Source organism: Asterias rubens, chromosome 7, assembly GCF_902459465.1.
Source record: "Asterias rubens chromosome 7, eAstRub1.3, whole genome shotgun sequence".
NCBI lineage: Eukaryota > Metazoa > Echinodermata > Asteroidea > Forcipulatida > Asteriidae > Asterias > Asterias rubens.
In genome coordinates this window covers 5735913-5750744 of record NC_047068.1, presented here as the reverse complement: position 1 = coordinate 5750744, position 14832 = coordinate 5735913, and the positions used below count along the sequence as shown (strand labels likewise).

The window sequence follows — 14832 nt, the reverse complement described above, 5'->3', positions numbered from 1 at the left end:
CGAATTGAAGATGACTATTCAAATATGATCGGCGCTCTATAATCTTTGCTCAAAGTGATTCCGTGGTCATTAGGCCTATTAAAGGAAAACAGTGAAATTTCAAGTATAGATTACCTATTCAGATTATGGATACATGACGATTTGAAATCGTAAATAATGGTCAAAAAATTGAAGGTAAGATTAGCATTCAGAGAGTCCGTGTAACGGACGCTTGTATGGCCCCACGGCGTGGAGCAATCGGAACGTATAAGCCTTGGGGAATATCACGTACCGTCCCATGCCGAGTCTCGTGGGGTTGAGTCACATGATGAGATAGTGAGGCATTGCATGGTGAGGTTTGGTTTGCGGTAACAACATGCGTGTATTTTACTTATCAGGTTGTCATGTTGTTCTTTAGATACCGCAGAGTAATTTCTTAGAATTCTGTAGACTTCTCAGTTCTGAAAAGAACTGACCTGCTTTTTACTACTTGGACGAAAGGGAGAAATATGGGCCGGGACTGTAACTTTGTATTCGACCTACCTCGAAGAGAAGAGACTCCCCAATTTACAGGAATAATGACTGCGTAACACAATTAACGTGTTAAAGGCAGTGGACACTATTGGTAATTACTCAAAATAATTATTAGCATAAAACTTCACTTGTTAACCAGTAATGGGGAGAGGTTGATGGTATAAAACATTGTGAGAAACCGCTCCCTCTGAAGTGACGTAGTTTTCGAGAAGGTAGTAATTTTCCACAAATTTGATTTCGAGACCTCAAGTTTAGAATTTGAGGTATTGAAATCAACCATCTAAATGCACACCACTTCGTGTGACAAGGGTGTTTTTTTTTCTTTCATTATTATCTCGCAACTTCGACGACCAATTGAGTTCAAATTTTCACAGGTTTGTTTTTTTATGCACATGATGAGATACGACAAGTGAGAAGACTGGTTTTTGTCAATTACCAATAGTGTCCACTGCCTTTAATGCCCAAAGTAGCACCACAGCTTGTCTCATATTCCTTTTGGTCAGTCGAAGTCGGTGGTAGTTAGCAATCGTTGTGACACAATCCTTCTAGGGGAAACTATTGTTGACAACTCAAACTCATCCAAAAGGACATTACATCACCGTTTACCTCCATTCGGAATGAGATTGTATTGTTACAGCTATTATCACTTATTCACAGAAAAGAAAGACATTCCTGCTAGAGTAAGCCCTCCGGAATGAATCATGGGATGTGGGCGACGTAAAGCTCCAGAGAATCCAACTCCTTTGAGTGAGGTAACGTTGCCTTTTCAATGGTCACAGACCTTTGGTTGATATAAGTTTAAGCGTAGAGGTTTCTACCTCCATGGTTGAAGCAACTCTGGATACAGCACAACTCATTAGAATGCTCGAAGATGCCGTAGCCATTCTAAGGGAGGGCAATTATAGCAATTAAACTTGAGCAGACAACTTGTGCCACAATTAAGGGCGTTTTTTCTTTAATTATTCTCTTGAAACTTCGAATCCCAATTGAGCCCAAGAAGTTTAACAGTTGTCATTTTACACATTCTGTTGGGATACACCAAGTGAGAAGACTCGGGTCATTGACAATTACTAAACGTGTCCAGTGCCTTAAAAAAATTGTTCAAGTTTCAAAAGATTGTTATAAAATTTGTTACTGTGTTGTCCTGTTGTGTTTTGTCTGTGTCTTTTCATGTGTAACTAGTTTTCAATTATTTCAGTCCATTCTTTGCATTGTTCTGTCTCATAAGTACTCATGTATGTACATGTTCACAAATTGGGGGGGGGGGCGCGGTCTCTATTAATTTGTTTCTCCTGAAAAGTTGTATTTTGTCATTTTAAATGATTGAGTGGAAATAATTTAACTATGAAATTTTATGAACTACATTGGTGATGCTTTCTCAGTTCATTGTTATGATAAATTGTGTAGTTGAGACAGAGCTGGTTTGCAACAAGATAAAACAGTCTAGCCAAGCAGTTATCTGTTGGGGAATTTACAAAAGGTATACCGACATGAGGGAGACACAATGTTGGATTTAAATTCGACCATTATACACAGTAGTTTCACATTCCAAACTATAATGGCTGCTGCTGAAAACTTTTCATAAACCGCACAGTTACGTAATCTTCCAAGGACAAGTCCTCTGTATTGCACGAAGTAATTCGAAATGGAATTTCTAGAAATGTGAATGTAATTGTAAGACTAAGGTGATTAGGCCAAACAGACAATAGCATCTTGGCTTGCCGTATCCTTTTTAGCTAGTTAGATAAAGGTACATTGAGTCAGTGTATAGTTCAGAAGTTGTGGTCTATCAATCTTTACAGGGTGCTAAGATGAGGCTTTTGACCCACCAAACAAATCACGTTGCCCAACCAAGGACAAAGTCCATGGATTCTGCCTCAAATAAAATAGCACCAAACGCCTGCATGTTGATTTGCGGTAGTCATTGTGTGTGTGAGATACACATATTTCTCCTCCAGTAATTTGTGTTGACGTCGTCAATCGAGACTATGAAGATGGTTTGCTGATATTCTGGGATGCTCGCTGGCGGCCATTACATATTCCACATGCCCGAACGGGTCCATTGTAGCCGCTGTAAACATTATTCAGTAATATTTGCTTCGGTAGTACAAAGTGACCTGTTGTCGGTGGTCCTATAGTGGTGGTACCTTTTTGGCATTTCTCTATTATAAACTGAGTGTCACCTCATCGGGTGACCGTAGCGAAAGGACCAGTGGTTGACTGCTCTTGCGGTTTTTAGCAGTCATACCGACACACCCAGTTAAAGTCGAAGGAATTTGGTGAGTTGAGAACTGGATAGAAATATTAATCATACAGTTACGATATATATGGACATGTCTGAACCGGGTGTTGAACACTTTGTTCAAGAATATTGTTGTTGGTGTATTCAAACGTTGGTGTATGTCTTCGACTTTCAGAAATTGGCTGTTTTGTCCGATGCGCTGGAAGTGTAGTAGTGTCGAATGGTGTTCGAATGTGGTGGTGCTCAATTTATTTGTTTGAAAGTTTAATGTTTTATTGTGTGTCATTGTTTAGATTTAAGACGAGTATTAAGAAAGTGGTCGGAGAATAAAACATGGCGAATTACAAGTACCCTTTCACAACCGCAAACAAAGTTCCAACGGTTCAAGAAAGACGGAAATACTTGTTTGCTCTTGAGAAACTACCACTTGAAGAAAGGAGGGCAGTCCTCGGGAAATACTACGATGATTGGGTTCACAATGGGTACGAAGAGGTATGTTTATATTTAGCTGTTCCGACCTACCGTCGGAACAGGTATTGTTTTCGTCGAGATTTTTATTATTAGCTGTTCCGACCTACCGTCGGAACAGGTATTGTTTTCGTCGAGATTATTATTATAAGCTGTTCCGATCCAGTCGGAACAGGTATTGTTTTCGTCGAGATTTTTATTTCGTCGAGATTTTTATTAGGTGTTCGGGCAACAGCCCGAACAACTCGTTGATTTTGTTCGTTTTTTTTTTTTTTTTTTAGGTGTTCGGGCAACAGCCCGAACAACTCATTGATTTTGTTCGTTTTTTTTTTTTTTTTTTAGGTGTTCGGGCAACAGCCCGAACAACTCATTGATTTTGTTCGATTTTTTTTTTTTTTTTTTTTCTTATTCTTCTCGCTGTCGATTGTCCGCAAGAAAAAGCATAGATGCAAAGCTTGCATTAAGTTGAAATCAACGTTTTCAACTAACATTTATTTTCCGGTTAGTTAGTCTCTTCTTCAGTCGTCATTATGCATAAGGCTCCAACCACAAAAGCTATTTTGACAATCTATACATCATATGAAAGGGCTTTAAGTACGTAGTCTGTTTTCAAGGCGTTTTCAACAAACATTTCCCTTCTGGTTAGTTAGTCTCTTCTCCAGTCGTCATTATGCATAAGTTCCTATGCCCTCAACCACAAAAGCTATTTAGACAATCTACATCATATGAAAGGGCTTTACGTCATAGTCTGTTTTCAAGGCGTTTTCAACAAACATTTCCCTTCCGGTTAGTTAGTCTTTCCTCCAGTCGTCATTATTCATCAGTTCACATTTCCTCGACCACAAAAGCTATTTTGACAATCTATACATCATTTGAAAGGGCCTCACGTACTTCACAAAAATGGGTATGTTGGTGACCTTCTCTTGACCTTTTGACTTTTTTAAACCGGAAGTGCCTGTAAAATGCTTTGAAAAGGCATTATTTAAAGGCTATAGGTTGAAATGTAGACATTGATGCTTACCATATCACACATCGAGAAAACATTTTCGTTTGATTTCTTTGAACTTTGACGAGCTATTAACAACAACACTTTTTTAATTGATTCAAACACTGACCCAGCTATAGCCGAACACCTAGTGTTTGTTTCTACAAACACTATATCTAGTTTTTTTTGGGGGGGGGGTTTTCTTATTCTTCTCGCTGTCGATTGTCCGCAAGAAAAAGCATAGATGCGAAGCTTGCATTAAGTTGAAACTTTGCACACAGGTAGACAATAACCAGTAGATGATTCAAAAGTTTTTACGTCACGATGACGTAATCAGTTGACGAGATACACTAATTCAAAGTTTATTATTTCAAAAAATCATAACTTTTGATCTACATGAGGGATTTTTACAATCAATACATCATCGGAAAGGGCATTAACAACTCCGTAAACGCCTCACAGACATAACCCCATTTTGATTTTGTCTTCCGGCTCAAAAGAGAGGTTGAAAATTTCAAAATTCACGTCTAAAGAACAACGTAAATCCCCAGTTGGTATGTGCATAAACATTACACTTAGGCATACACACAACGTGTAGTGTATTAGCTGTGCGGGAGAGTCACGCTCCAGTGATCATCCATAGAGCGCGAAAAAGCTTCATGTAGAATAGTCTTCGTTCAAGGCGTTTAACCTTTTGACCTTGTCTTCTAGTTCAAATCGAATTTATTGTATATTATTAACGACCGTACTGCGTTGATAACACCGGTTCCCGTCCGATCACTGAAGTTAAGCAAAATTGGGCTTGGTCAGTACTTGGATGGGAGACCAATTGGCGACTAAATTTTGTATTATTATTTTTTTATTTTTTTATTCTCCTATAAATAGCTTCGTTTTTAGTCTATTTTCAAGGCGTTTTCAACAAACATTTCTTTTCCGGTTGGTTAGTCTCTTCTTCAGTCGTCATTATGCATAAGGCTGCAACCACAAAAGCTATTTTGACAATCTATACATCATATGAAAGGGCTTTAAGTACGTAGTCTGTTTTCAAGGCGTTTTCAACAAACATTTCTCTTCCAGTTAGTCTCTTCTCCAGTCGTCATCATGCATAAGTTCCTATGCCCTCAACCACAAAAGCTATTTTGACAATCTACATCATATGAAAGGGCTTTACGTACGTAGTCTGTTTTCAAGGCGTTTTCAACAAACATTTCCCTTCCGGTTAGTTAGTCTCTTCTCCAGTCAGCATTATTCATCAGTTCACATTTCCTCGACCACAAAAGCTATTTTGACGATCTATACATCATATGAAAGGGCCTGACGTACTTCACAAAAATGGGTATGTTGGTGACCTTCTCTTGACCTTTGACCTTTTTAAACCGGAAGTGCCTGTAAAATGCTTTGAAAGGGCATTATTAAAAGGCATTAAGGTGGAAATGTACACTTTTTGATGCTTTACCATAAAATTATTACACATCGAGAAAACTGTTTGGTTTTGATTTCTTTGCAATTTGACGAGCTATCAACAACACTTTTTTCATTGATTCAAACACTGACCCAACAATAGCCGAACACCTAGTGTTTGTTTCTACAAACACTATATCTAGTTTTGTTTTTCTTATTCTTCTCGCTGTCGATTGTCCGCAAGAAAAAGCATAGACGCGAAGCTTGCATTAAGTTGAAACTTTGCACGAGATACACTAATTCAAAGTTTATTATTTCAAAAAATCATAATTTTTGATCTGCATGACGGATTTTTACAATCAATACATCATCGGAAAGGGCATTAAAAACTCCGTAAACGCCTCACAGACATGACCCCATTTTGATTTTGTCTTCCGGCTCAAAAGAGAGGTTGAAAATTTCAAAATTCACGTCTAAAGAACAACGTAAATCCCCCGTTGGTATGTGCATAAACATTACACTTGGGCATACAAGGCGTTTAACCTTTTGATCTTGTCTTCTGGTTCAAATCGAATTTTTTGTGCATTATCTACGACCGTACTACCTTGATAACACCTAATGTCTAGTTATAAATAGTTTCTCAACTGAATATTTATTTTGTTTGTAATTCGTTTTTTTTTTTTTTTTTAATACTTATTATTCAGTGAATGAAATATCAAACATTATTAGGTAATAATATTGTAAAAGAGATGTTAAATTTGCATCGGGGATAAAGAATAATTTTGCTTTATTAACCCATATTATACCGATGTGTGTTAGCACTGTATACTCAGTACTTAGTATTTGAATTGCCTCTAGCTACCGGGCAACCTCGGTAGTCTAGTTAGTAAGACACTGCTCTAGAATTGCAAAGGTCGTGGGTTCGAATCCCATCCGAGTCACATACCTGTAATACAAAACAAATATGTAACTGATTGTTAAGTTTGAGGTGATTTTACATTGGGATGTTGGTGAGTTTGTCGCTGTGCTAGTAGTTGTTTGTTGTTGTTTTGTTTGTTTTGATTTTGATTTCTTGGATAGGGTCTCATTCCACATAGAGAGTCCATTTGCAAGAAGTGAAGTGCCATGTTTCTGTTTGCCTTTTCTTTTTTAATAAAAAAAAGATTCAATGGATTTAAATGTAATTTACTCTTAATCTGGCGTTTCGTGCACAATTACACTTTGGAATGCCCAAATTAGAACAACATAGGAACCAATTTAGGGCACGGGGCGGCCGGCGAGGGGGACGGTACGTACATGACACCCCCCCCCCCCTCCCCTTTGTAGTTACCCCATTAGGTTCCCAATTTTACCTTCTGTGTTTCATCACTATTAAACAACAGCACTGTATTAGAAATGGGTACGTCGGTCATATCACACTAGCTGAAGAAATACATGCGAGAATTCCTGATACATCAAAGCGTATACTTGACTGTGCCTCTGGAAATGGCTTTCTTGGAGAACAGGTAGGCATCTTATAAACATTTAGGTGACGCCCTTTTTTACCATTTGTCTTTTTCTTTTGTAATAAAAATTATTGGTCTTTTCGTCGATTTTGGGCTGAGCAAACACAAATGAAGACGATCAGAGCATACTGATCGAAACGTTGAATTGCCAACACTACTCACAAGAATAGCCGCACGATATATTTTTTAAGACAACCGGCATGTTTTATTTTGAAAAATTCATTTGTTTTCGTTTGAGATCATTAAAATATATCAATTTTCCGTGAAAAAAAAGCTTATAGTATAGTTATTTTTCTTCTATTTTGTAGCTGCTGAAGAAACACGGTTTCACCAATTTGGACGCATTGGACATGTCACAAGGCTGCCTTGATTACACGCGTGGAAAGAATGTCTACACAAACTACATTTGTGCCGCTCTGGGTCCAGATCGACTGCCCATCGACGATGGTAAGTGTTTCTCAACGAGTTGGAAATATTTGCAGTAATGTCGTTGAATATTTAATAATAAAGAGGGAGTGTCCTATGATTTTGCAGATTTGTCATTTTTTTAAATACTTTTTTTTTTTTTTTTTTTTTTATCCCGGGGGATAATTATTTATTCACAACATTTCACAAAAAATACATCAGATCGTCAAAACAAACATACAGTATTAGTGAAAGCAAGACACAGCGTACTTAAAGAGAGATAACCCTTAGAGCATTAATCTTGGAAAAGATAGAAACTGGCCAACTTATTGTTACAGGTGGAAATAAATTTTTCCATGGCATAATCATTTTTGAGTTCTGTTTTGAATACTAAGAAGGATGGTTTGTTCTTGGACATTTTCATTTTGTAGATATGAAAACGGCAAATTAATAAAATAAGGTTAGTATCTTTACTCTTAAAGCCTGTTTTGTAAAATAAAAATGTTTCATGGTCAAGGATGATGTTACGCTTAGTCTTGTAATTAATCCATGAAGCAACTGCTGTCCAAAAAGAAATTGTAGTGGCACATGAGCAAAACAAATGTAAGAGTCTCCTCTTGGCTATTACAAAAAGTACACAAATTAGAGTCCAGCTTTTTGATTTTTAAAAGGAAACTGTTTGTACCTAGAATTCTATGAATAAGTCTATACTGAAACCATCTTAGTCTATTGTCTATTGTGCAGTTGAAAGGAATATTGAAAATTAACGACCATTTAGAAAAACTATTATCTATTTGCAAACTAAAGTTTCACTTAGAAATAAATGTATAGGTGACTTTCCTGGAGGAGGTCAAGACCTTTAGGATTCTGCTGGAGCCTTTTTTGTCCCTCAAAAGGGTCTTGAAATTGAATGGAATAAAAGGAAGTTGAACAGTACCTTTCGTAAAAGACAGAATGTTTGGAAAGCAGACTTAATGGCCCTGACCACACCCCCATGTTCCAGAAAAATAGTTTTAATGTGAAATTTATTTCTGAAATCATTGAAAGACAAAAAATTCCCGGCATCATCAACAAGGTTATGAATATAATTGACTCCTGCTGACTCCCAATGTTTGAAATAGATGCATTTTTTATCCACCTTAATTTTGTCATTGTGCCACAGAGAATTGGTCAATATTTCTTCAGCGGTCTCTGGGCTGTGTGCCATGGTGAATTTGACCAGGATGTAAAGACATTTCTCCAAAAAGGGTTTCCGTACAAAGTTTGTTTATGTGCAGAAAGTAATTTCAGGGAACCACCTTCAAAACTGGACAATCCAGAAATGCCTTTTTAAATACTTTTTTTTACTTAATTATGATATGAAGAAAAAATCAAGCCTGTTATATTCCTTGCAGATATCAGTGAATGACCAACAAATATCGTAGAGTTTCACAAAATGTTGTTATGCTTTCACACAGATACTTATAAAAAGTCTTCAGTAAGTGATAAATTACCTCTTTCTCAAAATTACGTTTCTTCAGAGGAAGTCGTTTCTCACATCGTTTTTTTTTATCCACTATCAACAGTTCTCCATTGCTTGTAACCAAGTAAATTATTTTGACTAATTACCAATAGTGTCCACTGCCTTTAAGTTTGCTGAAATGTTCTCTTCTTCAGATGCATATGACGGGATTGGTCTAACCGCAGGTTGCGGCGCTGGTCACGTGCAACCAGATTGCCTTCCAGAATGGATCCGGATCACAAAACCAGGTGAATTTAAAAAACCTTCCATGCAATTTAGGCGACAATATTGCGAAACAGAGAGAATAAGTGAAATGTCTTATTTTGATTCATACCACGGTGGTGTAGGTTGTCCCTGTGGGATAGCCCTTGATCTGTTTTATCAGACTCTAAAATGGCTTTATTATACCCATAAGCTGCGAAACAAGCCAATTCAATTGAGAATTGCGGTAACACGAGTAAACTGTCTCTTTTGAGATCATAGCGTCGAGTTGTGAATCCGCAGGTTCTTTTCAGGCAACACTCCCAAAAGAGATGTTCAAAAGGTCTTACCGCAAACTGACCTATTTAAAGACTTCGGGCACTATTGGTAATTGTCAAAGACCAGTCTTCTCATTTGGTGTATCTCAACATAAAACTAGCCATTAGGTGTTTGTGAACAAACACAAAGCTGTTCCGTGTTCTTTTGCTTTGATTATGTGTTAACAATACCAAGGAGTCTATAACTGAAAGAAAGTTTGAAAAATACTGTACAGTGTCTTGAGTTACGGTGCCACTTCATGGGGTCACGGTAACCTAAGGCTAATCTCTAACGCCCAAGGAGTCTGTAACTGAAAAAAAGTTAGAAAATCGGTTGTGTTGTTCTTGAGATATGGTGCCACTTCTGGTTGACCCGGAAGTAGAGGTCAACTTGGGGTCATGGTTTTCAAAGTTTATTTTTAATGCCTTAGGAGGATAAAACTGAACAAAAAGGATTGACAATCGGTTGTATTGTACTTGGCGTATGGTCCCACTTCCGGTTCACCCGGACGTAGAGGCCAACATGGGGTCGGGGTTTTCACAGTCAATATTAATGTCAAGGAGTCTGTATGTAAGTGAAAACAAATTGAAAATCGGTTGAGTAGTTCTTGAGATATGGTCCCACTTCCGGTTGACCCGGAAGTAGAGGCCAAATTGGGGTCACGGTTTTTCAAAATTTTTCTCCTATCCCCAAGGAGTCTTATAACTACAAACAGTCGACATTCTTAAAGAAGGATGTCGTCTTCCTGTGATAATTTATCTCGGAATGTCGACATCCTAAAAGTAGGATGTCGTCTTCCTGTGATAATTTATCTGGGGATGTCGACATCCTAAAAGTAGGATGTCGTCTTGCTGTGATAATTTATCTCGGTATGTCGACATCCTAAACGTCAGTTGTCATCTTCCTGTGATAATTTATCTCGGGAAGTCGACATTCTAAAAGAAGAATGTCGTCTTCCTGTGATAATTTATCTCGGAATGTCGATATCCCAAAAGTAGGATGTCGTCTTGCTGTGATAATTAATCTCGGGAAGTCGACATCCTAAAATTAGGATGTCGTCTTCCTGTGATAATTTATCTCGGGAAGTCAACATCCCGAAAGTAGGATTTTTGTTGTTGAAATGATTTTACTTGTATACGTTTTGTTAACTAGTATTACATTTCCAACAATATTTCTAATATTCATTGTCATAAACTATTAGCCACTGGACCGCCCAGCCGCCTATCGAAATACTGTAGTGGTAGGAGGAAACCTGCTAGCTTGTGTTTGTAGAAAAAATGAACATCAAAAGAATCCTCGAAAGTCATTATTAAGCTAATGAAGCTAATGATGGTGAAATAATTTTGCTCACCCCAACATTAGGAAACTGTATTTAATCATCATTCATGATAATATTGTCGAAAACTCACGCCTTCGCATTTAATCAGTATAATCATTGAGTCAGATAAAAGCCTTGAAAAGCTATTGTGTCCATTTTATCATTACAAACAAATATTCGCCATAAAAATTACAGTAGCCGTTTAACGAGAGACATGTATTGTTTTCATGCGAACTTGTACTTTTATACAAATATCAAGGTTCAAATTGTGCATAAAAATTAAGCTGTGGCTATCTTTTAAAATTTGAACTACGATTCCAGTAATTAACTGCAAGAATCTTGAAGTATTAGTGTTCAGCAAACTCGGGTGGTGCAGGGACTAGAGGGTTAAACTAAATAAATGGACGAAACAAAATGTCCCACGTAAAACTCCATAAGGTTTGGAACATAATGGTCCCGCAAGTTCAAATACGCGCGAGACTTGCTTAGTCTACACAGAAGGTAATAAATAATTTATTACAAGCAAATGCAATCGTACAATAATAGAAAACAAAAACTAAAAATCAATGCAAAACACATGTAGGGGATGGAGGGGCCCATAAAATCAAACCTTAACGAGTACGGACCCCCCCCCCTTTTTTCTAACGAAGAAAGCAATGTAAGCAATTCTATTTAGTGGGTGTAATCTTATGTAGCGGCAAAACAATTCAAAATTACAGGAAAAACAAACACAAAAACAGTTAGCGTAAAATAAAACTTAACCATATATTTAAATGAAACAGATAAACAAAATACCCAAAATAAATACTAGAGAAATTGGGCCCCACAACTCTTGCTGGGAAAAAACCCATGTCGAAATATACCATTGTTATCCATTAAAGACGTTTTGTAGTCACTTTGGTTGGGGAGCGAGGAATCTAGAAAAATACACGAAAATCCCATGGCTGGGACATCAGTTTATACACCAGACAAATCTTTTTTTTTATATGGATATTCTTTTGAATATTTTATTTTATGCACATGGTCCGTGATTCACGGTCCGTTGAATATAAGTGGGCGGTTGTGCATCGACAACAGACTTTTATCCTTTTGATCACCATCAGCCCCATGTATAATAACTTCAACGGCTGACGATTGCACTTTTGGTGTGCAAAGTATATTGGTCCAGAACTCGGTTAGGAAACGAATTAATAGAGACTGCGCTGTGGTCCAGAACGTAGGTAGAAAAACAAGAAAAGGAGACTTGAGTAGGCTCCTCTCAAGAAGTCACAACTCATGATAGGTACATACTGAATTGCATTTACCATAGAGAATGTGTAACAATAACATGGAAGCGACTGCATCCAGTTATATTCAAATGCGTAGACTCATCTCAAGAAGTCACAACTCATGATAGGTACATACTGTATGGCATTTACCAAAGAGAATATTTTAACAATAACATGGAAGCGACTGCATCCAGTTATATTCAAATGAAGATTACGTGGCTAATTAATTAAGATTTTTAATTTTGTTTACATTTAGAGTAAAGCTTATGTTCTAAGCTTCAATCTGGTATATGATTTCACTCTTTTGAAGTTATGGTCTAGGAGATTAGGTTTAAAGAAAAAAACTTGTGCAATTGCTATGGGTTTTAGGCGTAAACAAAGAATTAGAAAAAACAAAAAATCTCGACAGAAACAATACCTGTTCCGACGGTAGGTCGGAACAGCTAAATATGCATAAAATAACAAACCTGTGAAAATTTGAGCTCGATTGGTCGTCGGAGTTGCGAGATAACTATGTAAGAAAAAACACCCTTGTCACACGAAGTTGTGTGCTTTCAGATGCTTGATTTTGAGACCTCAAGTTCTAAATCTGAGGTCTCGAAATCAAATTCGTGGAAAACTACTTCTTTCTCGAAAACTACGTCACTTCAAAGGAGGGAGCCGTTTCTCAGAATGTTTTGATCTATCAACCTCTACCCATTACTCGTTACCAAGTGAGGTTTATGCTAATAATTATTTTGAGTAAGTACCAATAGTGTCCACTGCCTTTAAATTACAGCTTTTCTTGTCGTCAGATGCAGCTAGTTGTACTAATTGTTTAAACTGTCCTAAAGCATAATTTTAACGGTAGGCCTCCTGCTCTAACATTGAAATGAAGTTTTCCTGTGTTGGACTTGCAGGTGGATTGATCATGTTTGTGGTGCAAGAAAAATATCTAGATGGCGAACACTACGATGAGAATTACTGCAATGGTGCCTTGGATGCCATTCTACACAAAATGGCTGCCGAAGGTCAAGTGGAGTTTTTGGAGAAGAAAAGGCTGTTTTACCTTAAGAATCAGACAGACAAGAGCAAAAATGAATACTCATACATGTTTGTTCTTCGAGTAATGTGAATTATTGTTGACAATTATTTTTTTTGGGTGTGGAGGCATCTCTACTAAGAGATTTGGGGTCGATTTAACAAAGAGTTAGGACTCGTCATAACTCGAGTTAGGACGAGAACTCGTCCTACTTAGGATTAATTTTAAGGTCTACAGTGAAGGGTTAGGACTCGTCCTAAGTCCTAAGATTAGCCTTAAGTTAGGAAGAGTGTTGTGAAATCGACGGCAGTGGGTGTTTAACCTGGGTTTTTCGTCAGGTTTAGTTATATAGGTACATACTCCCAATGTAGCAAGTAGGTTTATCCCCTCATCCCCTTCAGTTTAATTGCTTTTTAGTCATCACTTTACTCAACATCTTTCTTGTCATAATTATTAAATTTGTCATCATGTTTATCTTTATCTTGTAATGTTTAATCATGTTAAGTATCTACGTTAGTTATTTTATTAAATCACTATTCATTGAGTATTCTTTTTCGATTTTTCTTCTAAAGACACTCCACTACTTTTTTTCTTTGTGTTTTGTTTTTGTTTTGTTTTGGTTTTACTGCGCCTTGAACACCCAGCAGGGTGGATATGTGCGCATTACAAGTCTTATTACTATTATTATTATTACAAGCCTTTTGTCTATAGGATCATGCTTCCACAATTCATTGTCTTCTGCATTCTGTTATGTCCTGTGTTCAGGATGGAAGTCAATGGTGTTCAGGAGGGATGTCAATGCTATAATTGTGAATCCTGATTTTTTTTTATAGACAGGGGGTCCTTCGGACAAGGGGAAGGGTGTTAGAGGAACATTTTTGCTGGGCGGACGATCTTGCCTTCAGTGTTTCTGTATTACTAATGTCTTGCAGATCGATGGTTTGGGGTTCTGTGGTTGTTTTGGGGCTAAAAAAAAACATTATTTGCATATATTTTTATAGTAATTAGGACGAGATAATTTAAGTCACTGGACACTATTGGTAACTTTCGAGACCAGTCTTCCCATTTGCTTTATCTCAACATTATGCATAAAGTAGACCTGTAGAAATTTGAGCTCAATCGGTCTGCGATGTTGCGAGATAATAATGAAAGAAAAAACATCCTTGTCACACGAAGTTGTCAGTGTGTGTGCTTTGAAGTCTCGAAATCAAGTTCGTGGAAAAATTACTTCTTTCTCGAAAAGTACTCCACTTCAGAGGGAGCTGTTTCTCACAATTTGTTATACTATCAACCTCTGCCATTGCTTGTTACCAAGAAAGGTTTTGTGCTTAGAAACATTTTTAGTAATTTTATTACTAATAGTATCCGGTAAAAAAAAACAGTTTCTTAAACCCGTAAGCCTAAATTTGTTTTACCGAAATAATTGGTGATGGAGATAGAAGTTTCTGCATTCCAAATTGGACTGTACGCTGGGATTTTTAAATGAATGTGATGATTAATAATAAACTGACTTTCCTGTTGACTAGATTCGTTTTTGCTTGAAGTTCAGTGGCTTAGCCTGCAGACCGACTGTTAGATTTGCTTCTTATAAGTAGCTAATTGCTTCTTGTTTCAGTTGCCGTTGACACTATAAACACTAACACGTGCACGAACTAACCCCTCTTTACTCAACCCCTTCAAACCACA

General features: G+C 37.3%; 1 protein-coding gene across 2 annotated transcripts; it reads left to right on the top strand.

Annotated features, from left to right (window-relative positions):
* The first annotated feature begins 958 nt into the window (after window positions 1-958).
* Window positions 959-13375, top strand: LOC117292770. Of its 2 annotated transcripts, none has more exons than XM_033774919.1 (6): window positions 959-1265; window positions 3049-3247; window positions 6992-7114; window positions 7423-7561; window positions 9176-9268; window positions 13025-13375. In XM_033774919.1, the coding sequence occupies exons 2-6, from the start codon at window positions 3089-3091 to the stop codon at window positions 13237-13239; spliced, it is 729 nt and encodes a 242-aa protein (XP_033630810.1). In that variant the 5' UTR covers window positions 959-1265; window positions 3049-3088; the 3' UTR covers window positions 13240-13375. The 2 variants fall into 2 exon arrangements, with proteins under 2 accessions (XP_033630810.1, XP_033630809.1); XM_033774918.1 differs by lacking the exon at window positions 959-1265 and adding an exon at window positions 2628-2792.
* The last annotated feature ends 1457 nt before the right edge of the window (window positions 13376-14832 follow it).

Coding starts and splice junctions, on each gene's coding strand:
- LOC117292770 (XM_033774919.1), top strand. CDS start 3,089: ATGGCGAATTACAAGTACCCTTTCACAACCGCAAACAAAGTTCCAACG. Junction 7,562..9,175: donor TCGACTGCCCATCGACGATG/GTAAGTGTTTCT, acceptor TCTCTTCTTCAG/ATGCATATGACGGGATTGGT. Junction 9,269..13,024: donor GATCCGGATCACAAAACCAG/GTGAATTTAAAA, acceptor TTGGACTTGCAG/GTGGATTGATCATGTTTGTG.